The sequence below is a fragment of the Mya arenaria genome, chromosome 3, assembly GCF_026914265.1.
Source record: "Mya arenaria isolate MELC-2E11 chromosome 3, ASM2691426v1".
In the NCBI taxonomy this organism is placed as follows: Eukaryota; Metazoa; Mollusca; class Bivalvia; order Myida; family Myidae; genus Mya; species Mya arenaria.
The window spans coordinates 48,386,398-48,411,717 of NC_069124.1; the positions used below are offsets into that span (position 1 = coordinate 48,386,398).

The 25,320-nt window shown below is 35.6% G+C and overlaps 2 protein-coding genes across 4 annotated transcripts in view; both read left to right on the forward strand.

Moving 5' to 3' along the window:
• LOC128229311 (uncharacterized) overlaps nt 1–25,320 on the forward strand; it is a 64,129-nt gene that overhangs the window by 34,689 nt on the left and 4,120 nt on the right. For 2 of the 3 annotated variants that reach the window (XR_008260071.1, XM_052941159.1), the window contains exons 14-34: nt 12,590–12,727; nt 12,951–13,079; nt 13,448–13,585; nt 13,808–13,945; nt 16,209–16,343; nt 17,025–17,171; nt 17,566–17,704; nt 17,853–17,944; nt 18,088–18,257; nt 18,536–18,623; nt 18,755–18,825; nt 20,372–20,408; nt 20,728–20,825; nt 21,263–21,388; nt 22,520–22,674; nt 22,954–23,089; nt 23,360–23,509; nt 23,810–23,942; nt 24,124–24,197; nt 24,451–24,582; nt 24,891–25,010. The exons of the other annotated variant lie outside the window; for it this stretch is intronic. Coding sequence is in view for 1 of the 2 variants with exons in the window: in XM_052941159.1 (XP_052797119.1) it covers nt 12,590–12,727; nt 12,951–13,079; nt 13,448–13,585; nt 13,808–13,945; nt 16,209–16,343; nt 17,025–17,171; nt 17,566–17,704; nt 17,853–17,944; nt 18,088–18,257; nt 18,536–18,623; nt 18,755–18,825; nt 20,372–20,408; nt 20,728–20,825; nt 21,263–21,388; nt 22,520–22,674; nt 22,954–23,089; nt 23,360–23,509; nt 23,810–23,942; nt 24,124–24,197; nt 24,451–24,582; nt 24,891–25,010 (2,546 nt within the window). In the remaining variant the exon portion in view is untranslated. The remainder of the gene's footprint in view (nt 1–12,589; nt 12,728–12,950; nt 13,080–13,447; nt 13,586–13,807; nt 13,946–16,208; nt 16,344–17,024; nt 17,172–17,565; nt 17,705–17,852; nt 17,945–18,087; nt 18,258–18,535; nt 18,624–18,754; nt 18,826–20,371; nt 20,409–20,727; nt 20,826–21,262; nt 21,389–22,519; nt 22,675–22,953; nt 23,090–23,359; nt 23,510–23,809; nt 23,943–24,123; nt 24,198–24,450; nt 24,583–24,890; nt 25,011–25,320) is intronic. 3 annotated transcript variants of the gene reach the window in all.
• LOC128229339 (uncharacterized) lies at nt 4,324–9,237 on the forward strand. Its single transcript, XM_052941211.1, has 5 exons — nt 4,324–4,442; nt 7,357–7,575; nt 8,312–8,370; nt 8,793–8,924; nt 9,106–9,237. The coding sequence occupies exons 1-4, from the start codon at nt 4,379–4,381 to the stop codon at nt 8,868–8,870; spliced, it is 420 nt and encodes a 139-aa protein (XP_052797171.1). The 5' UTR covers nt 4,324–4,378; the 3' UTR covers nt 8,871–8,924; nt 9,106–9,237.

Genomic DNA, 25,320 nt, shown 5'->3' on the forward strand with positions numbered 1-25,320 from the left:
ATTAAATATCTCCTTCGTTAAAAAATATGTTTTTTATCCAAAGCTTATTCCCCGGTTTCAGCAAAAATAAGAATTGAAAGGTGGTTCAAAATATGGTACAGCCTTCTTAAAGAATAATGGTTTTATTGCTAGCAGCATCCTAAAGACATATGAGGCAAATATCTCTTGGCTTCCGGGTGTTTTTATTGCACTAAAGGAAGATGGGCTTTTGAAGTTTTTAATTACTTGTTGCGATAGGGTTGCGATTGAATAGTTTGTTTACATTCTGTCCTGGAGTTTCTGGTTATCTCCCGTTGACTATTTCCTAACTAATTGAGTTTCATGTGTCAAAATATTCAATTATATCCAATAGTCATATGCTTAGATAATGATGTTCAGGACTTGAATGTATTACTTTATTTAAAAAGTGCGATACATTTGCTTCAACACATGTCATTTTAATAAGGCCAAGAAAAATACCTGTGTTTCCGGTAACCCGACCGACCCTATTTTTTACTCGCCGACCCTAATCTTTTTTTAGACATAAAAGTAAAAAATATGTATATAAATATATTTTAAATTATTTCGTAAAAAAATATGTTTCTTCAAATATATCGTTATTATTTTCGTTGTTTGTCTTTCAGTGTCTCCGGGGAATATACTTTCATTCCTGATTATGTATTACCGAGACTGAAAAACAAAATGGCGGAGGGCGGCGAACCCTGTCCGATATCTTAAAATTTGTAAACGCATGTTTACGGTCAAAACACGTAGTTGATCACCGGAGACATAGTTTGCTGTCTTTTTAATGAAAATATTTATTCGCGGTGTTATTTATCAGTATCCATGTCCAAATTAAAACTTACTTTTTTACGATAAGGCCTTGCGTATATCATGCAAGCTTCTTACGATTAGGCTTTGCGAATTCATGCAGGCTAACTGCCAGGTTCCAAAACACATTTCATTTATCGTTATATTAATTTATCCGCAATTATCAATGGTTATTTATTTCGCCTAGTCCCATCAACTGAAATCCAAACAAAAACCTGTGAAAGTTAACACATTTATTGGAATGTGTCGGCTGCAGATCAAACGGTACAATTTGTGACGTCAGAGCACGAGCGGTGATAAGATCATAAGCGCGTGGCTATGGTTTGTATCTAATTCGGTCAGTCGGATACCGTATGATCCCATTTGATTGCCAGGATTTCGCCTAGGCTGGTACGAAAATATCATACGATCAAAAAAATAATAATCAATAATCGTCGTCCGGGAATCTTAAAACAATGACCGAAATGTTTAAATTCACTATAAATATGAATGAAACTTTGATTGTAGTAATGTACGAAAATAAGATAAATCCATAACCGCGTTTACTTGTTGTTTTATTAACCTTCCTCCACTTGAAGTCCTAGTTTAAGGAGCTTACAGTTGACAAGAAAATCGACGATTTTCCTCAAGCAATTTCAAAATTTAGTTGATAATTGACTGTTTGGCTTAAACATTATCAAAGATTTGTTGAAATTGAAGTGCTGGATTTTCCCTAAAAACCGATCATGACTTATTAACGAGTATTGTATACAAAAAAGCACCAGATTTCATTAAATTAATATGGTTTTCTTTATTAGTGTGTTTTTACCTTCAATTCAGTTTACCTTGCCTCCACTCAGGCCGTTATGATATACTCTTTCATGGAAAGGCCCGGATCCGCCATGCAATAACCCCTTGTTAATCAATAATTTGCCAACTTACAAAATTCTGAAAAGATCACATTCTGGCCGTGCAAAACTTGGAAGTCTTACACAAGCTTATATGTAGGATTTGTCCTAACAACTGCCGGATACATTTTGATTAGAACATTTAGAGGAATTCAACTTGAATCCAGTTGTTTTCAATCTATTTAATGAAACGTTCATGCTAATAATCGTTTCAGTACAATGCAACTGAAGTTAAGTGAACGTCCAACATTCCATGGTCTGGTTTTTGGATTTGATTTATAGTAGTACACACTACATAACTTAATAAAACATCGATGTATATCAATAACATAACGAAATAATATTAAGTATCAATCTCCGTCATTTACTGATGTAATAAAAGTATTGTTGTATTTCAATTGAGCTCTATATTTGCTTTTTGTGTTAAATGTCTATTTTTGTCCCAGCAATGAACAATTAAATACTGATTATAAATATTTATATGCTATTTATATATTAAACAGTAGAAAGACGTCAGACATAATCTGTTTCTCATTCTTTTATACAGTTTATGATCTTTGGTATCATATTTTTTCCATCGTCATGCAAATGATTTTCTTTGATTATTCAAAAGGATGGTTTCTAATGGCGTTTTATTTACCTCCAACTTTGTTTCGGACATGTATATTGTTCGTTTGTAAGGATATACGTCAATTAATGTGAATAAATGACATTTTTCAATTTCTATCCTGGTTTGTCAATTACTCGAAACAAATGAACTCAACTCATACTTTTAAGAGAGTACTCATAAAATTTAATTTATTGCCTTAGAAATAAATTTATTTATGATACTTTCACGGGACATAACGCAATACGTAGTAAATAACTAGTACCGAGTTTACAATTTTGATAGTATTATTTAACCATCTCATCTTGCGGATAACACAACGCAATAAGTTCACAGATAACTTATGCCAACCTGAATTACGCAGTATTTTCATAAGCTTTTTTATCCCACCCTACCTCACCCAATCTATAGGCCAGTGCGTTTTACTTAATATACCTAATAAGGTCCTTTCCATTTTCACTTAAACACCATGCCTGTTTGTGTTGATATTCTTTTTCTATTATATTTTTACTTTTTGCTATAATGTTATCTTACATTTGCTTTACTGTTATCTAACCATTTGTCTTACATAATGCATTCTGTATTATTTGATATGTTTTATTGGATGGCGTTTTATTTACCTCCAACTTTGTTTCGGCCATGTATAGTGTTCGTTTGTAACGATATACGTCATTTAATGTGAATAAATGACATTTTTCAATTTCCATCCTGGTTTGTCAATTACTCGAAACAAATGAACTCAACTCATACTTTTAAGAGAGTACTCATAAATGATTTTCTTTGTTTATTCAAAAGGATAACTGCCTTTTCGATGCTAGATTTGACTTCATATGTATATTGGAATAATAGTTTATGATTGTGAATCGGTTTAAGAGACAAATACACAATAATACCTATCAGTACATTTCATAATTATGTGATATGCTGGATGTATATATAAACACATGAACTTATCAATACCAAAGTGTTTGTACATGCTTTCCCAAATTTCGCATTTGTGGACTGCTGAATACGAATATAGTTCAAATCTTAACCCATTCACTTTAGTTCCGAGATCCAACTTATAATACAAAAATAATGCATTAAGGTGTGTAAATGTCGGTGGGTCGCTCGATAGACCAAGTCTTGCCCGCACAATAGCTCGAGAAGGGTTTGTCTTATGAACATAAAACTTAGCCATGCATCACCCTTGCATTAATTAAGGGGACCCGGGATTCGGTTCCCGGCCTGGGGGCATGTAAATTTGGTTTGTGGTCACCAAGCCGGATCAGTGGTTTTTTTTTTTCGAGTAATCCGGTTTCCCTCCCAACACAAGACTTCACTCTCATATACATCATGATAAATACATGGTTGTTATAACTTACACAAAATCGTTTTTAGCATAAGTAAGTTTAAACTTTTAAATTGCATCTTGGACTACAGACAAAGTGTCTCGTTACCGGGAAAACCACGTATGAAAATTACTGATATTAATTAGCGAGCGTCAATGTTATTTAAATGCCTCTATTTTAAGTTTTGTGAATATGTGTTACAAACAAAATTACAACTCATTTAAAGCAAAGTGCTCTTATCAGTAAGATATTTCAAGCAGATTCCTGTAAAGTGACTTCCTTGTTTTTTGAAACAAAAGCGGTGCTTCAAAACTACTTTCAAATTAAGCATTCGTTGAGTCTTCCAGGATTCATAAAATTGTGTCAATTTAAATGAAAACACTTAAAAGCAGTAGATCTAATAGTTATACCAAATGATCAAATCGATTCAACAGTCATTCGATAGAAATTCAGTACAAATGCAACTATATTACCATACATTATATATACTACAGCCACTTCTGAAACACTTGAGAGGTTATACCCTTAACAAGTAACTATACTTTGTTGTTTCTGAAAGCTTCCTCATTGTTTCTAATAAACAGAAGCAGCTCCGGATCCAACGAATATAACACAGAAGTTGACGCAAAATATATTTACAGAAAACTTCCTCGTATCCTTTATCCTTTCATCTTATCTGAATTGTGTAGAAAGTATGATTTTAATATTGCAGAGCACACCACATTAAATGTTAAAATAAAATAATGTTCGTCGTTTTGGAATGGATAAGTTTTCTCTGCTTGGTATTGCGTGTGGCAGGCGTGCAAGGTATGTGCTATACTGTTTATTGTATGTATTTAAATCGAACTATTCTTTGTAAGCAGTTCGTAAAACAGCCTCAATGGTAGCGAAGCAAATTCGTTATATGGCACATCTTTATATTCACACTCTATTCGCGTTACTTAGATAAACGCATATTGCATCAATTACATTCATATTCCGATGAACGCAATTTATTCCGAATATCTTCCGAATACATCCTTGGGGTCGTTCCAATATAGGATTTCAGTCATTACTCCAAAAATCTTAAATCTGTTTAAACGTCACAAATGGCAACATATTGATCTTTTTTATTTCCTTAACATTTTGTTCAATTTAATTGCTTCAGTTTAATTCACCCAAGTATGGATCAAATAATGAAACTATGACACAAAGATAATTTCAATTTACGACTTAAATCGACTAAGATCTTAAAACGTCCCCTGGATCAGATAAGACGACGTTTGTGATTTGTCAAATGGCGTTTGTGATTGGTCAGATGACGTTTCAGTTGCGGTAAAATTATTTTCAAAGAAGACACATCACATCATGTTTAAGAAAAATTATATTATAGGTAAAAATTATCTAGTCTGTTGTTGTTAATAAGGTTTTGCAATTACCATTTAGTCTCTTCCTTTTGTACTCATTATGTGATATCAGTTTTAGATCATAATCAATTTGTTATGATAGAAATTGTATACTATTTATCATTTATTATTGTATTTTTACTACTGTATTTGTGTTTTTATCTCAATTAATCAATCAATCAATCAATCAATTTTATTGTTAAAACAATACAGGGTTTTCATATTTCGGCAAAATCTGATATGTATAAATGGTTGGACTGCAAAATCTACGCTGCGTTTTGATTTTCAGGAAACTTGTGCTTCTACACAAGATATTGGAGCCTTTATTGTAAAAGTACATGTCGAATATTTTATACCTAGATATATGTCATTCATATCTTGCAACACTACCATAAAGTACGGTTTTGTTTCAGATATGTTTCAAACAATTAGTATGTACATACCATACAAAAATGTGGAGAATCAAAATTATGACACTCTCTGACTTTGCTCGCTCTACAAATTTGCAACCAACTGTCTCTCCGTCAATTGTGTACAAGACTTGTAGTCGTGCTGTACAGAGAAACATTATGTTCGAGGTTGCAAAACAGTTGTGTAACACTTACCGACTAGATTTTTATCCCTCTTTCAAAACTGCAATGTCCAAATCACGGACATAATTGTTCACCTAATCAATGGATGTGCAGCAACAACTGTTTTGCGGACTAAATGTGTGTGCTATTTCGTGTTTCGGCTTTGAGTTTGTATCAGAAATACTTCTATTGGATGAATCCATGTTAACTATGAAACTCATCGTGCATCTTTAGCGCCACTCATTGGTAATAATGACAATAAGGACTTTCTCTTGATATCGAACTTATTAATTAGTGATTGTCTGTCAAGTGTGTAAATTGTTACGCAACTATTTTACTGTTGAATGATGATGACACCCACTGATCGGGACTATGTATGGTCGAACGTTTTTTCCAATTAAAATTACAAATTGCTGGTATGTTTCCTTGACATGCTTTAAAATTACCTACATCTTTGTACATATGTATTCATCTCCTATTGGGGGAAATAAAGATTTTGATTGATTGAACTGCGCACAATATAGGTAAATGCAAAATATAAAAATTAAATACATAAAAACGTGTGACCTTTTCGAAAGTTTGTTTTTAATTAATAGCTACACAAAATCCAAAGTTGAAGAAGCGTTACAATATCAGCAGTCGAGTTTACTCTGAAAAGGCATTAAACTTGAAAAAAGAAAAGAAAACTTACCTAAAGTGTGCATCCGTAGTTATCTTGTTTATAATGTGGTCTTTAACTACGACAAAAAAGAGATCAAACGAATACAGGAATTTAACAATTATATCAAAATGTATCATCTATCATAACACATGGACGCAAATTATGGAAACACTCATCAGCAATTTGTATAATGCAACAGACATTCATGATAAAATTATTAATCTATCAAATGGTTTGTTTTCACAAAGCTTTAAAAGTATTTAATGTGGAGGCTTTTTAAATAAGAACTCCATACTTCTTTGGATAAGTAAGTAAATAATCTCTTATCATAATTGGCTTTGTATTAAAGTGAACCTTCATATTTGTTGGTGGTGGAACTTAATGTGTGTGTTGTGTACTTTGCAAATGAAATTATTTAACTTAATTATTTGTCAAGAGTCTAAGAAAATATATAAAGGTGGAAAAAAACATGAAATTTACATCTGTTGTCAAAGATACCCAACATATTTCTTTAAATGAAGGACCAGACGACGTAAGCAGAGGTCTTGTTAAAACTATTTTAACATTTTATTTCTGAATTATGGATATTTTAATTGTGTATGATTTTATAACTTTTTTCCATATTATACATCAGCAGTTCATTGTAGATAGAACATTAGCGTTGTAAATGAGCTTTTTCATGTCTTAGTTTAAAACATAATAGATTATTTTAAGGAATAATAATTTAAGAGTTCATTTTACAACAAACTTTCTTTATTTGAGTTTTCCACATTAATTGATGATCAATAACTACACCTATGTCCATTATGCTAGAGACTTCTTCAAGCGTCATTACCAACGATAATATTGTGTTTGTTTTCGATTATAAACAACTACAAACCACCATGCATTTAGATTTACCATGAAGGATTAACATATTGTTGTTGCAGCACCAAGAATTTAGGCAATTGCATCAAATTCGTTCTGCAAAATATTAATGAACTTCGGTTTCATTATATCCAGTACCGTAAATGTCAAATGATAAAACAAAGACACTTTACATTGTTCAAATATAGTGAGTTGTTATGGATCATCACTCTTTCTGTTTTCTTTTCAAATATTAGGCGATATTGCGCACGAAAAAGGGGCGAATCCACGGCATTCAGACAATATTCGTCCAAACCCTCGCTATGCTGATCTGGCTGTGGACGTCGATCCTAAAACTTGCAGCTCTACAGACTTTGCAAATAGTTCCAGAACAGAACAACCCTGGTGGCGTATTTGGTTCCCGAACACTATCAGTTTCTCTAACATCGAATTGACCATCAAGAAAACTACGCTACGTAAGTATGAAAAAGTAGGAATTTTATATCATTTTTATAATAAGAATTATATATCAGTTATGTACGCTTAGATCCACGTTGGCAAGTATCATTGTGTCCCCCCTCCCCCCAAAAAAATTGATAATAATAATAAAATGGTTTAGTTAGGGTTACATCCTTTTCCAATACAGGTAGGGTAGGTCGGCATTTTTCTATTAGGTCTTATATAAGAATGTTATTGTCGTCATTGGAGAATTGTGTTAAAGTAATCTTTTGTATAGAGATTTAAAGGTTTTCAACTACAAATTGAAACACCCGAACCAAATGTATTTTGTTTGGCTTAATAAAATAATTACTAATACGACAAAATTAATTTGGAAGAAATAAAATTGGTTTATTCTTTCTTTTATAAGGACTGACTTTTATGTTAAATGTTGTTGTTGTTATTTTATTTCAGAGTATATATATAATGTTTCGGTTTCTGTTACAAACATGTCTGAACCTGAAAGCAAAATTAAAACGCTTTGGCCCACTCCAGATCACCATTGTTACCATGGCGATGGCTTTAAGCTATCCAATGATAGCGAATACGCCATCACTAGGTTCTATTGTATATCCCTGTCATTTGGAAACACCATAAAGATTACTCTTGGTTCGAGTAAAAGTCAACTAGAAATTTGTGATGTCAATATAAACCAAGGTACGAACTAGTTGAATATGTTCTTTCTACTCTTCTTGTTTTTTTGCTAACATATAGATGTATTGAAAGCGTCTTCTATTGTCACTAGAAGTATTGTCAAGAAACCGTCCATCAAGGTAAACCATACTTATAAGAGTAACATTTTACGTAAGGTTCATAACAGAAACACGTTCCAACGTTCACAATGTAAATTGTAGACATACCTTAGTAAATTCTACATTGGAAAAACACGCAAAATTTGCAAAAGATAACTGTGTCGTAAGCAATGTGGTACATCAGTAAGTAAGATTCAATGCGTTGTACTCAGCGATATCCAATTCAAGTTTTTGACTAAGAAATATTTTGCATCAGTTGGTAAGATTCAATGCCTTATACTAAGCCATATCCATTTTACAAGATTCTTGCAATTGTTTCATTTGATGTCGTCTAGTTCCATTGAATAAGAATCATGTATTTTTATAGATTTCATAGATAAAACGGCAGGAAGTTGCCATAGTATTACCTTTTAAAACGAAGCATCATTCCTTTTTTTGCACAGCTTGTGTCAACAACACATTTGGTCCTAACTGTTCAATCACATGCAATGAACATTGTACCGGACTATGTGACAGTTTAAATGGGATCTGTAACGATTGTGATGTCGGATATATTGGGCAGTTCTGCAATGAATGTATGTTTTGTGTTTTTAAAATATGTGCTACATTTTTTAAATGGCGTACGTTTAAGAAACGTTTGAATGCTAACATGTTTTCGTCCAATAAACAAGTAAAGCGAAAGGTACTGATGGTCATATTCTTGATATTGGCTATTTGAAAGGTCCAGAAGTAATATCTGAGTTGCATTTTTTCTAGCCTGCTTAAACTTAACATATGGTCAAAATTGTTCCGGAAGATGCAGCGAATTCTGTTCCGGTCCTTGTAACAAGATTAACGGGAGCTGCTTTAAATGTGTTGCTGGACGTAAGGGACCATATTGTGACGAATGTAAGTCTTCACTATTAATAAAGCAATACTCTAATTAGCATCATTTGACATTATGATCATCTTGATAATGTCTTTATGTGTATCATTTCCTTTATCTAAAATAAAATATTTGAAAACAATTTACCGTCAAGTAATAATTATATTAAAACTTGAAATACCCTATCCCATTTAAGAATTTGTGATCGGGCAACACAAATATATTCATGACACCGTCTTTATTGATAATTAACTTTAACCTTTTAAAAACATCATGACAAATAATAAACTAAAGTGTTTATAGTCTCGTTTAAAGTGACACTCTTATTCAAAAGTATTGCATACCAATGTAATAGAAACAACAATTTTGACTGATATACCTTTAACTACTTACTAAATAATGCAGTTATGGAAAATATTGATAACTGATAACAAGACTGTAAACGTGAATTTAATAGCAGAAAGCGCCAAAAATATTAATTGATTGGAAAATGCTTAAATATTTACTGTGGTTTACTATAGTCGCATAAGATAGAAATATCGTGTTTTGTGCTCATTTTTTTTTTCAAATTAAACTTGGTATCCTTCACAAGAACAATTGTTTTCGACATTTATTCATCCTTTTAAATAAATAAAAAACAGCTTTATTATTTTTTTTGTAATCTTATTTTGGAATAAGACTGCATCTCTAAATACGCAGCGGCATAAACATTTATTTTTTATATATTTCTTTTACATCATACCATCATGTTTTGTAAAAATAAATATATCCTTTTGACACCTGTATAGCTTGCAACAACGGAACATTTGGCCAGGATTGTTCCTCAAACTGTAGCAAGAAGTGTTCTGGACCTTGTAACAAGCAAGACGGGACTTGTATTGTATGTCCACCTGGGTATAAGGGGATAATCTGCAACGAAGGTAATACAATAAAAAAATTATGCATTGACATTTATTTTAAACTTCTCACATTCTTTAACTCTCACTTATGTCCGTAGATATTTTATATTCCTTTCATAGTTTACACCATAACAGTTTCATTTTGTCTGCAAATTGTAATTGTTTCAATTACCTTAGCTTGCGAAGAAAACAAATACGGCCAAAATTGTACCAAAACATGCAGCAAACAGTGTTCTGAAGCTTGTAACAAGGTGAACGGTTCTTGTGGAACATGCAAACCCGGCTATAAGGAACAGTTTTGTAACCAGCGTAAGTTACTGAACTAAATGATAATACACAAATGCTCGGTTGCGAATAAAACAGCAAAATTTATTTATTTGTTTAAAATTTAAATCGTATATCCTTGGTAAAATAGTAGTGATTTATGTTTTTGTTTGATTTTTTTTCGTTGGCGTACAAGGTCTCGATGCCATAGTATTAGATTACGGTAACCGTTGTATTAAACCTGTATCTTTAGATTTTAATTTTGTTTCACTTTACACACGTAAACTATTATCTCATATGAAACAACAGCCTGTGACAATAACACGTACGGCCAGAACTGTGCCAAGCAATGTAGCGATCATTGTTTTGGACCTTGTAACAATATTGACGGTAGCTGCACTACATGTGAAGCTGGATTTGAGGGGCGATTCTGCAACACATGTGAGCATACAGCAAAATTATTTATACGTATACTTAAAGCTTCGATGCAGTCAGTTACCTTACCGTGCCAAGATAAAAACACATGTAATACGGAATTATTCCCAATTTAATGTTGTGTAAGAGTTTGCTGCCAGCCTTTTTCTTCTTTTTGGATCTCTTTGCCAATGTCCTCTAAGATTAAATTGCATTTGGTGTCCTTTAAGATTAAATTACATTAGGTGCATTGTATTATCCTGACAAAATGAATTCATTGACAACGCATAATATATGCTTTGGTATTTTCTGTTTTTGTCAAAAACTAAGACCAAATTAGTTCCATGATTATAATGTATAATATGTTTACCCTATTAACTGCAGCCTGCGCAAAGACTAAGTGGGGTAAGAACTGTAACAAAACCTGTGGGCAGTGTGCTACTGAAGAATGCAACTCTTACAACGGCTTCTGTGAAACGGGATGTAAGGCTGGTTACCAGCTTAACACGTGTCAAGAACGTATGTATACAAAGCCAAAATCACATTGAATATAATAGTTAAACTATATGTTGCATTATATGTGCATTAAATTGTTAGTGATGATAATTTGTCAAGTTACAAGCTTAAGCATATGCTTATTAATATTTTCAAATTGAATGAAATTGTCAGATTGAAAAATGACCTAAATGAGATTTTTTTTTTATCAAAAAATCATGTGATAATGAACTAACTTGAGCGTTTATATTTAAACGCCTGGTATTGACAACAATTTATTATGATTAGCTTTATATTTCCCTTTAACTGCAGCAAAAATATTTTTTTAGCTTGTAATGATGGGTCATTCGGTGTGAACTGCAGTGGTACATGCAATTCAACTTGCAAAGGCCCATGTAACAAGATTTATGGCCTTTGTCTCGACTGTCAAAGGGGATGGACTGGTTCTTATTGTGACAAAGGTATTTTATATATTTGATCTTATGGTTCTTGTCTTAACTAAAAAGATTCTTGTGAACTTTGAAGTAGTTGTGTTAAACTAAAGCTACATCGAGAATAATGATTTATTTCAGTAATGTATTTTCTTTTTTCCAAACTTCTTTCTTACAATGGAATGTCGTTTGATAATTTATGACTACTACTACTACTACTACTACTACTACTACTACTACTACTACTACTACTACTACTACAATTAATACAATTACTACTACTATTACTACTTCTTCTACTACTACTACTACTACTACTACTACTACTACTACTACTACTACTACTACTACTACTACTACTACTACTATTACTACTACTACTACTACTACTACTACTACTACTACTACTACTACTACTACTACTACTACTACTACTACTACTACTACTACTACTACTACTACTACTACTATTACTACTACTACTACTACTACTACTACTTCTACTACTACTACTACTACTACTACTACTACTACTACTACTACTACTACTACTTCTTCTTCTACTACTACTTCTACTACTACTACTACTACTACTACTACTACTACTACTACTACTACTACTACTACTACTACTACTACTACTACTACTACTACTACTACTACTACTACTACTACTACTACTACTACTACTACTACTACTACTACTACTACTACTACTATTACTACTACTACTACTACTACTACTACTACTACTACTACTACTACTACTACTACTACTACTACTACTACTACTACTACTACTACTACTACCAATAGTAAGTGCTAGTATAATAAAGTAGTTGTTGTTTCATTAAATGCTTTCTGTATTTCAGAGTGTCCAGGCGGTTACTACGGTTCACGCTGCATACATGGTTGTGGATACTGTTTAAATGGGACCTGTGACAGGGTATCGGGCAACTGTTTGACAGGCTGCAAACCTGGATATCAACATACGCCACTATGTTATGATGGTACTTTACTTTGTGCATTTGTGCTTTAAAACACTGTGTATCCATTCCTAAATCAGTACTTAACAGATTGCATACAACTTAATAACATTACTAACGTGTTAATTCACTAGAACATATTACGGTTTGGGTTAGACCATTGACTAGCATTACTCAATCTTTAAACAATATGACGTGTTATTTGTGTGCATATAATGAATTCAAATAAATGTATGTTTCGTTTCAGAGTGTCCCAACGGTACATTTGGTTTGAATTGCTCCCAAAACTGTAGTGAGCATTGTGAACGTACATGTGACCATGTGGACGGCAATTGCTCATGTCAAAAGGGATACCAGCTGCCAATGTGTATTAATGGTAGTGTTCATACATATATTTTCTGCTATTTTAATCATTTGCCCAGTATGCGTGCTAATACATCAGCTTTGTCAAGAATAAAACAACGGTGACAATATGAGGTTGCTTACAAGTATGTATGGAAGCAAACAGGCATCTTTCTAGAATTTTAAGCGTGTCTGTTCTGATGTGAGGTCTATGTATTGCCATAGTCTTGGTGCCCTAGTCGTCCGCAGCAGCGTGAAAACCGTTGATATTTGACATAGCCTGTACACCGTGAAACTTAGTACACATACTCGCAATAACGAAACGGACAGGAACAGTTGGTCGAGTAATCCAACTGAACCTCGGCAATGGCATTCGTATAATTATTTAAATTGTATGGCTAGAATGTGAGCTGGGAACATGGGGGAAAAACTGCAGTCAAACGTGTGGAGGTTGCCATTCCGAAAACTGTAACAAGACCACTGGCCAGTGCCTAAGTGGATGTAAACCTGGATATAAAATAACATCGGACTGCATGGAAGGTAAGTAAATACTTTTATTTGTCAGCATTTTTTAAAAATATTTTCTTAATTATTAGTATCATATTAGGCGTTATGTGCGTAGACGTTTTGTTAAACGTAAATGGTGGTTGAGGCTAAACAACGCAACCTATGCAGTTCTTAAAAGGTGCGCGTAGTGGTGAAGCCTTTATCAAATTAATTCGGAAACCAAAAAAAAAAATTATGCCTCCACATCATTTCTAGAATGTGATGCCGGTAAATATGGTAACAATTGCGCCGGAACATGTAGCAAAAATTGTGAAGATCCAAAGACCTGTAACAAAACAAATGGCTTCTGTGCTTCTTGCGAGCCGGGTTGGCGAAGACCAAAGTGTAATGACAGTAAGGAAACGTTATTTTGATTTTCATTTAGTAAATAAAACACCATATACTAACTCAATTTTCATTCCAGATATAAATGTTATATTTTAAGGCGGTATCACAATATATTGTTAAAAGAAAAACATTGAACAAACAAATAAAAATGTTCAATGATTTTAAGGACAAGTACGTTTTTTAAATACAATAAAAAAACTTAACGTCTATGACCACTCCAGATTTCAAAAGGAAACAAGGCTGTATCATAATTATGTTTGTATTAATCAATCATAAATAAGTTGCAAAAGTCGATGAGTATACCGTTGAACAACACGAGTCATGCTGTTAAAGAGCCTTGTGCTGTTTTGTATAGTTGGACTATTCTAGCTATATAGACATTTGTTACCTTACTGGATTATCTCCGAATAGTGGGAGCGTCTTATCAACGGTCGTAGCGTAAATCGTAATCGTAAACGCATCGTAACACCATGTTACGATTTTCCGAGCGTCTTAATAAGAATCGTAAGTAATAGTAACGTAACGATTTCGTAACTTGCGATGGTAACTTTACGATTGGGTTAGCCTTGTCGTAAGTATATTAAAAATGGCCGCCCTGTTCGTTGCGAGGAGACAAAATGCCCGACGACCGCGAGTTTTTAAGGAAAGGGTGGTCGCTATCGCCGATGTGCCCGATTGGGAATGCGTTGGGCGTTACAGGTTGACGAAAGACGCCATTTTACGGCTGGAGGCAGCACAGCACGCTGATTTGGAGCCTTCCACGAATAGAACTATGTCAGTGTCATCAATGACGAAGGTATATTATAATTTAAAAAATGTTTGTTTTTTAAGAAACGGGTCTTCAAACTGTATATAGTGGTATCTCTCCGTTATATTATTATGTAAAAGTATAATGTAACCTTTTTATCTTTTTACTGTACCATCCAGTGACCTTGACCTAACTTGTCAGTGAAAAGAAAGTAAACATCACAAGTTCAACTAGTTTAAAGTTGGGCGGTTTAACATTAAATATGTTTATACCTGAAATGATGTGCTTATTCAAGAAGGAATTAAAATATTTCTTGTCATCGTACTAAAACTTTACTACAGTAACATACGTTTGAGTTAATATGTCACAGTTCACTGTCTTCAGATCAAGAGTTGAAACATGAAAGTTTAATATTAAACACTGTTTTAAATATTAAGTGTATGTGTTTGATGGATATTGATAAACGCCTATGCATTTATCTTATGGACATATCATGACACCAAGATGGAGGCAAACACAGGAAAAAGTGGCGTTATTGAACAAAATACTATGTTGAAAGTGGAAATTCTGTGGAGTAGATCTAAAAGCTTTTCCACGAAAAAACATGTTTTACTATGAACATGATTTCTCATGGTTATGCATGTACTACAGATGGAACATAAAACTATGTCATAACTGAAAGGAAAATGATAACTGTTTTCAATTAAAGTAATGCACCAGTCAATTGTAACCACGCCCCCCCCCAGGTCTGGGGTATACATCAGGGAAATGAACCGTGGTTTTACCTTTCAGGTGGCCCCGCAGTGCCGGGTGAATGCGGTAGTTTGTATTCGCTTTAAATATAGCGGGGAATGGGCCTTACCTAGTGTCCCTGGGGTGCAGGAGCATTTGGGGGGAATTTTACCATCTGTTTGTCCCTCTGTTTTTAGCCGGGTTGGCTGGACCAAAAGTCAAAGTCCTTGCTATTCGCATGTTTTTGTATATGGCAATGTATATATCAATTACTCTCATTTAATTTTAAATGTGATAGAAATATCATCGAGACTTCAGTTGACATTTCCACTATTTGTCCTCGAACATCACATATTAAGTTTACCTATCACTTTGAATTTACTTTACATGAAAAGGACTTACATTTCAGCCGCTTCCTTCCATGATACAGACTGGGTAGTCTTCGCGGACATAATCATGTCGATTAAAGCATTTCGCTCTAATTCAGTCCAATTCTGTGACCTTTTTCTTGATGTCGCCATTTGGATTGTTTACAGACGATAACGATTTTGCTGTAAAACCTCCTTTTTGAAGATCAAAACAAGTCCGCATGCGTACTATTCTGTTTACGACATCGTAGGTTACGATCTACTATCGAATTTACGATGCGCTTGATAAGACAGTCGCAACTTAAAATCGCAAGTTTCGTAACTTGTGTTTACGATCGTTAAATACGATACGATTAACTATTGTTGATAAGACGCTCACAGTGTCATTTGGATCATATTGATATTGTACTTAACTCTTCAGGTTGTCCAGACTTATGGTATGGTCAGAATTGTCAGGAAACGTGTGGATACTGTGCAGGTGCTACGTGTAATAAAACGGATGGTCATTGTAATGCATGCTTACCAGGCTACAAAAATGATGAACGATGCAAAACCGGTTGGTTTAATTTGTAATTTACGTGGGGGGGGGGGGGGAGGTCTAAAAGTTTATATCAATTTCGTAAATAGCGGTTTTACCTAAAATGAAACGGATACGCAGGCGTTTGCGTATTTTTCAATAAATAATTCATGACAGTTGTCATGCAATTTAGTGTTCAAGATAGTCGTTATGCTTATGCAATTAAGTGCATGCCTTGTACAATGTCACGTGGTTTCTTCTACCGTTTGAATCTGTCCTATGTAACGAAGAATTCTGTTATAAAACAAATGATTAAGAACACAGAAAATACGTTCTGTAACAAAGCTGTATGTGTTTAAGGCCAACAGAAAGTGATGTAGAACATAAACAATGTGTTCGGTAACAATGCATTTTGTGCATACGGGTTACATCACATACTATAGATCAAAAACAATACGCTCTGTAACAAAGCATTCCGTGTATTAGACTAACAGCAAATGAAATTGAAAACAAACAATACGTTTAGTAACAAAGATTCAGTGTCTAAGGTTAAAAGCAAATGATAAAAACCCAAACAATACGTACGATTTAACAACGCTTTCAATTAAGGCTAATAGCAAATGCTATAGCGCACAAACAAAACAAAAAAGTAAAACTGTCTCAAAAGATATGCGATTTCAAATAAGTACATTGATACATGTTTATTACTCCTTTATACAGAATGCGAGGCTGGTAGTCACGGTGTCGACTGCCAGGAGCGGTGTGGAATGTGCGCCGAAGACAAAGTGTGTCACCCAGGGAATGGGACCTGTCCACTAGGCTGCAAGACGGGGTTTTCTGGAGAAGGATGCACACAGAAACTGAAAGGTAGTAACCGTGATGTATTTTACTTATTAATAAAAATATTATGACATAAAATGTATAGCAAATGATATATCAGACTGGGTGTGTTGAGGCTTGAATTCTACTATTGTTGATAATATACTTTTTGTCATATCTAGAACAAGGCGAAGGCATTGCATTAAGAAACTCATTTAGACTTCGTTCATATATTCATAATTCTAAAAATGTGTAGCAGCTATAATTACAACGTTTAATCCACGCTTCTCTGTAACGTATGCATAACTGTTTCAAGCGATTTGGAACGTTGATTTGCTTTCGTTTGCTTTTCTGCTTCATTATATCATGTTCGAGTATATCATTCAATTGCATTATAAGGTGTTTGTTTGTTTTTATGTGTTGTAAAATAATATTTTGTCAGCGCCCTCGGAGCCTTATACAGTGGCTTTAGGTGTAGGTGGTGGGGTATTGGTCCTCACTATCATTGCTGCGGTAGTCGTTGTGCTGGTTATGAGAAAACGGAAAGCCGCTAAAAGCCAGAAGAACCTTCCAGCAAATATGTAAGTTGCAACTAATTTGGGAAAGATGTCTTTTACTTTTAGATTTAAATCTACCAGGAATTGGTAACTGTCGATTCCATATAATTTAGTCTTAAATGAATGAAATTTATGTTTTAAGTTCAGTTTTAACGCAGAACATACTTAACAGAACACAGAAGTCTGCAGAAATACAACATCTTGGAACAAGTAAGGCCCCTAAAAAGTCAACTGATGGTGTTGAAGAGTCAATGAAGAAACAGGGTAATGTTTTGTTTGCAAGGTATTTGGTGAATGTATTAAATCAACTGGGTATCTGAAAGCATATTATTACAAATAAATAAAAGATGCTATGTTTTTATTTTGTAAAAGCCTGTCAGCTAAATTTTGACCATATCTCACCTAAGATAAGAGCCTTCCCGTGGCACCTACGGAAGACCCTAGCGTTGTACAGGAACCCACGTACGGAAACATGATGGATGAAGAGGGACCCCGGAAACCCGTGACCTTGTCTCACCTTCTAAGCTATATAGTCACCAAGTCTGCTGACCAAACATATTTCAGAAATGAATACGCGGTGACCTTTCCGTTACGTTATGTAGATTTAAGCTTCACTATCGTTAAAAAATATGTTGAATTTTTAACAAAAACTCAATATTTATGGTAAAAAGTACCGCATGTAAGGAGAGCCTGATCATTTGTAATAAACAATGAAGTTAATAAAGCAGAGTAAAACTAATTAATAAGAGGAAGCCATTAAAGTCATTGGCATTTTGATGGTAACTCCTTCCTATTAAATTGAGTTTTTTTTTAAAACTTGCCTTTTATTTGAAAGCAAAAATGTTACATTTGAAGGCAATTCCAACCGGCATGATTCACCCAGCAACCGCTGCGAGAGACCCGGCGAATGCTGGCAAGAGTAGATACAAGAACCTGTATGCATGTGAGTTATTTTCAATTGTGAAACCCAAAACGTTGCTATTATAAAGTTAATTTCTGTGGTCAAACGTTTCGTCCTTTTTTAGGTACAGCATGGTAAACAATAAAAACATTATTCCAATTGCGATATTTCAGACGATCACTCAAGGGTACATCTGAAGAAACAGCAAGGAGGAACGGACTATATCAACGCTTGTTATATTCAGGTACAGTATAGACTTAATTCAAATACAGTACAGACTATATCGATGTTTGTGTTCCATGGAGGTACAATATGAACAAAATCGATACTTGCCTCATTCCTGTACAATACAGACTGCATTGATACATGTCTCGTTTCGATACAGTACTGATTGCACCGATACTTGCCTCATTCCGATACAGTACTGACTGCATCGATACTTGCCTCATCCCGATACAGCACGGACTGCGTCGATACTTCCCTCCTTTCGATACAGCACGAACTTCGTCGATACTTGCCTCATTCCGATACAGCACGAACTTCGTCGATACTTGCCTCATTCTGATACAGTACTGACTGCATCGATACTAGCCTCATTCCGATATAGCACGGATTGCGTCGATAATTGCCTCATTCCGGTTCAATTCGAACTGCATCGATACTTGCCTCATTCCGATATAGCACGGACTGCGTCGATAATTGCCTCATTCCGGTATAATTCGGACGGCATTGATTCTTGCCTCATATCGATACAGTACAGACTACATCGATACTTGCCTCATTCCGATACAGTACTGAGTGCATCGATACTTGCCTCATTCCGATATAGCACGGACTGCGTCGATAACTGCCTCATTCCGATATAGCACGAACTTCGTCGATACTTGCCTCATTCCGATACAGTACTGACTGCATCGATACTTGCCTCATTCCGATATAGCACGGACTGCGTCGATAACTGCCTCATTCCGATATAGCACGAACTTCGTCGATACTTGCCTCATTCCGATACAGTACTAACTGCATCGATACTTGCCTCATTCCGATACAACACGGACTGCATCGATACTTGCCTCATTCCGATACAGCACGAACTGCATCGATACTCACCTCATTCAGATACAGCACGAACTTCGTCGATACTTGCCTCATTCCGATACTGTACTGACTGCATCGATACTTGCCTCATTCCGATACAGCACAAACTTCGTCGATACTTGCCTCATTCCGATACAGTACAGACTGCATCGATACTTGCCTCATTCTGATACAACACGGACTGCATCAATACTTGCCTCATTCCGATACAGCACGGACTGCATCGATACTTGCCTCATTCCGATACAGCACGAACTTCGTCGATACTTGCCTCATTCCGATACAGTACTGACTGCATCGATACTTGCCTCATTCTGATACAGCACGAACTTCGTCGATACTTGCCTAATTCCGATACAGCACGGACTGCATCGATTCTTGCCTCATATCGATACAGTACTGACTGCATCGATACTTTCCTCATTCCGATATAGCTCGGACTGCATCGATTCTTGCCTCATTCCGATACAGTACTGACTGCATCGATACTTGCCTCAGATCGATACAGTACAGACTACATCGATACTTGTTTCATAAGTGTACAATATTGACTATATTGATTCTTGTTTCATTCAGGTTAAGTACGGCCTGTATCCGCACTTGTTCCATTCAGATGAACATATTTATTTTCTTAAATGGCTCTGCAAAATATTTTTTAATTTTAATTAACATTGGAATGAACTTTTTTAAAGGGATATTCCGGAAGGCCAGAGTACATTGCTTCACAAGGTATTTGTAAACAGATATCATCACTATTCTGTTTATTTTATAAATAAGTTAAGTATACTACCGGCAACATTTTTTATGTTCAAATAATTGTACTTTTCCATAAATCGCTTTGAAAACATATCTGAATGTAAAAAGAAAACTTAATAAATCTTAAAATAATTATACATGCCCCCGTTGTTTCTTTGACGATAGTCGGAAATATAAAACAAATATGTAAGATTAGATGATTGTATATGACTAATTAATATCAATTCATTTTCCTGTTTTGGTTTCACTGATTAATTATAATTCGAAGAATTTCGACACTCTATCCGTGCAGGTCCTATGGACGCTATGATCGAAGACTTTATTCGGATGATCTGGGAAAAAGACGTCATCACGGTCGTTATGGTGACAAACCTCGTCGAGCTGGGAAAAGTAAGTGTCAACGAGCATGTAGAAATTTAGAAACCATTCAAATTGTGTCAACTCGCGCTTAGCTATAGCAAAGCATTAATCAACACACTACTTTCTGAAAGTGTCTTAGTTTTAGCCAGTAATGTGTCAAACATTCTCTGTGCTTTAAGAATATATTTTTGTCGCGGAATCATGCCCCGGAGTTTTAGCAGGATAAGCATGCATATCGACACATCTCGTATTGGAGTATATTGTGTCTCTTGTAATAAAGCTTCTAAAGAATGGTATGCCCGCACGGTATAATTTTGCTATGGTAAGGGTCTTTGACTGTTGCGATGAATCACATCGTAGAGAAGAAACGATGAAGAAGCATATTGGTAAATCAATTGCGTACATTCAATTTATTTCATCCATAAAGATTGCTTACGGTAACAGTATACGTGATATAACCTTTTCAGATCAAATGCCTGCAGTATTGGGGGGAGGTAAATGTGGAGAAGGAGATCGGTATGTTTGTGGTGGTGCTTACGGCAGAGCAGGAGAAAAGCGACTTCGTCGTCAGGGATCTAAAAGTGTTCAAGAAGGTGGGTGGGTTGATTTTGGTTTATTTTAGATATGACTTTATACCTGTCTTCGAAGAATCGGTGGGTATATTGCTTTGTACATATCGGTCAATCCGTCCGTAGGTAGACCAGATGTGTCGAATTAATTACTAGAGAATGCTCGGGCCTAAGGTTCTCGAGCTTATTATGGACGTTGGCCATGACCTTAAGATGACCCCTATTGATTGTTTGGTCAGTCGGTCACGGTCGTGGTAGCCTTGAGCACAAACGCTTGCCTGAATGATAACTAGAGTATTTATGCTTGGTCCTGAGGAACCAAAACCGAGCAGGGGTGTTGATAATGACTAGCAGGAGACCCTACTGATTTTAAAAATGCGGGTCAAATTGCAGGGCCACATTGACTTTGAAGACATAAGCCTTTTCCGATCAGTATATATATAACGCATGGAGTACGGTCCTCACAATTGGTGAAGAGGTTGGTCATGAACATAAATGACTCCACACTCCACAAGCATTTAATGCCAATTGATTAATGTGCTGCCTTGGGTTTCACAATTATATCTTGTGATCTTATAAACGCTATCAGTCAGGGGCATTTGCCAAGTGACTGTGATAGCTCTTTTAATATATTTATAAATACGGAATCCGGTCGGAAACTGTCGAGAGATTTCGAAACACACTGTAACTTGTATTTGTTGCTACACGGGCATTTTAAAATGCAACTGAGTGTAAAAGCGTTTTGCGTAATTATACTTTAAGCTTGTACCTACATGCAAGCTGATACTCGCGTAAATTACTTTCCATGTGATATCCTACAAGCCATTCTGACCATCTGCAATGTACAATAGCTGGATGACGTAGTGCATAAAACGTAGCACACAAGTATATGTATCCGTACGTTTTTCAACCAATCGTTTATACTCAAAATAAAATGTAACTTGTACATCGAGCACATATATACTTCTTTATGTCGGGTGTATTGTCCTTTCGAATATATTTTTTTTCCGAAATAAATATTGCTTTCCTTTTTGCCATCTAAATGAAATGCTTTCAAAGATGATTGAAAGATACCTTTTGATTTTGGGATTTGATCATACAAGCCGATGACATTTAGACTTTAAATTGAGATTGTGATTGTGATCATTGTGACAGACAAATCGGGACGTTGCACGAAGTGTCCGTCAGTTCCACTACACGGCGTGGCCGGACAAGGATGTGCCGGACAGCCCCGCCAGCCTGCTTGTGTTCTGGTACACCGTCCGCGCGTACGATCCCCGACGTGCCGGGCCATGGCTTGTGCATTGCAGGTGGGTGAATTTATGGATTTACCCCCATGAATTTAACCAACATGAAATTTGTTGCAACTCGTGACCTTATTTTGCATTGACCAGTGCAGAATACTTATAGTGTTTTAAAAATAGTTCAACCATTTTCCCTCTAATAACATTATCTATTTTATCGTTTACCTTGTCGGTCATCTCAGCTTCAATAATTCAGGGTTTTGACATTTCGTATACTAAGAACACATCACAGGAAATAGCGACCATGTAGTCTTCTGTAGATAAGCGTTTGTTTGTACCCTTCAGCGCTGGTGTTGGACGAACGGGGACGTTTATTGCGATGGATATTCTGCACAGCCAGGGCAACCAGACTGGCGTCATTGACGTAGTCCAGTGTGTGAACACTCTCAGGGACCAGCGCGTTAATATGGTCCAAACGCTAGTATGTCGAACCTACTATCTTGCTTTGTTTCTAGAACAACAGAAAACTTATGTATATTATCCCTTTTATTAAAAATGAGCTACATTAAAAAATAAATTGTTAATAAATTATGTTTCAAATAAATTTAGACTTACAATTTACTGAATACATAAAACACTTTGACGGTATTTTGTGTATCCGCTCAATTTATTTTTCCCACAAATAAAATAAATATGTGTAAAGGTACGACACAAATTATCATTGTACAATTGAAGGTTTTTCTTTTTCCAGAGTCAGTACAAATTCCTACACGAGGTTATGTACGAGGCTCTGGTGCTGTCTTCTTGGCCAGTTCCGGTGGACGAGTTTCCCAAAGAACACCAACGCCTTCTCCAGGTTGACCCCGTCCTCAACAAGACAAACATTCTTCTAGAGTATGAGGTACGTATATGCAGACATTCATGTACACGGTTTAATGAAAGCTTATCTTCTTTAACATTGTTGGTAAAACAAAGAGCATAATGACCAAGACCAACAAACAGAAACAACAGGTGAATGTAAAATGAAAAGAAACAAAAAACCAACATGAAATTGTGTTTTTATACGAGTGCAGCTTTCACAAACTTCAGCAATTTACAACAACGCATGTTGCGCTGTTCAAAATTTGTACTCTGGTTCCAAAACAATTGTTAAGCCTGTGTAGCCTATACCTTTGTCCTGTGGCAATACTCCGTATTTCAGAATGAGAAGGCATACCAGACGATGGTGTTGTCCAAAGTTCGCCTGGACTCGGATGGTCAAGAGATTGACGCTTTTCGTTTCGCAAAGCTGCCGGAGAACGTCGGCAAAAACAGATCGCAGTCCGTACTTGCCCGTATGTAAATTGCTGAAGTATTTTTATTATGTGTCCATTTACTAAGGACAGTTTTATCACGCTTGCGTATGTGCGTGCGTGCGTGCGTGCGTGCGTGCGTGCGTGTGCGCGCGTGTGCGTGTGGAATAGTTTTCTAGTTACAGCCGTTCTGTTTGTCCAGAAAGTGTTCCTTTAATTTCAGAAAATATGTACCGACCTTTCCTTCGCACGCCAGTAAGCGGTCGCAACGACTACATCAATGCTGTTTACATTCCGGTAAATGATACAAATCCGGAAAATTCCGGAAAATGTTACAATTTGTTGCTTATAATTAAGTATATTTGATTTAGATTTTTTAAGTTATATAAAAAATATTTAAGGAAATGCTAAGATTTGTATACCAAGCTCGATGTCGGTACATCTAATATGGTGCTTGTGACATCCAAAGATCGAACACTAGGCACTCGCTTTTCGACTCATGCAGTATAGCCATAATTGACCACACAGACAAGTATCTAGTGTGTTGCAGACGCTGAGTGACCGCTACGCCTTCGTGGTGAGCCAGACACCCCTAGAGTACACGCTAGTGGACTTTTGTCGCCTAATACACGACCATAACATCCGCATCGTGGTCTCATTCCCAGACGAAGGAAGAGAACTGGTTGGTGTAGCTTCTCTGGATAGCAAATGTGCTACCCTCTTCCTTTTAAATACACGAGTGTGATTAATTCAAGTCAATACGATAGTGTAGTACGGAACGGTTGCAACTGTCTTTTCCATATGATCGGAAAACAGAATACGGCTTAGGCCCTCAGTTAAAATGATAACAATGTGGCATCTCCCATTGCCAGCCTTTGTTGTATTTTGTGCTTTGCGCTACTCTTCAAGAATATATTTACATACGATTCAATAGTATCACCACCCCTTAAATAGTCTTTATTTAAATTGTGATTTGAATGTATGTTAAAGGTGGGTAGACTTCCAACCAGCGGCTCAAGCACAATCGGACCTTTCACAGTTCGTCTTGAGAAGGAGAAAACATCGGACAGCATCATACACAGAAAATACTCTCTGGCAAACAAAACTGGGGTAACAGTTGATTTAACAAAATAAATGATAATAGGCTAATGAGTGGATATAAGTGTAGGTGTCTTTGATATCTATTTGGTTTCGACGTTGTCATTCATTACGCATATGAAAGGTATTACTATAAGTATATTCGGGCGATCTACAAATGATTGAACGGGCTTTGAGGTAGCCAGCTCTGTTGTATGTTTACAGTCAAAATTGGACTGTTAACTTAATTGGTATTTTTGTTGCATTCGTCATAATCGATCTACATAAAATTAATGAACAGAAATTTGGAACATTCTCGATTGTCATTTACATACTATAATGC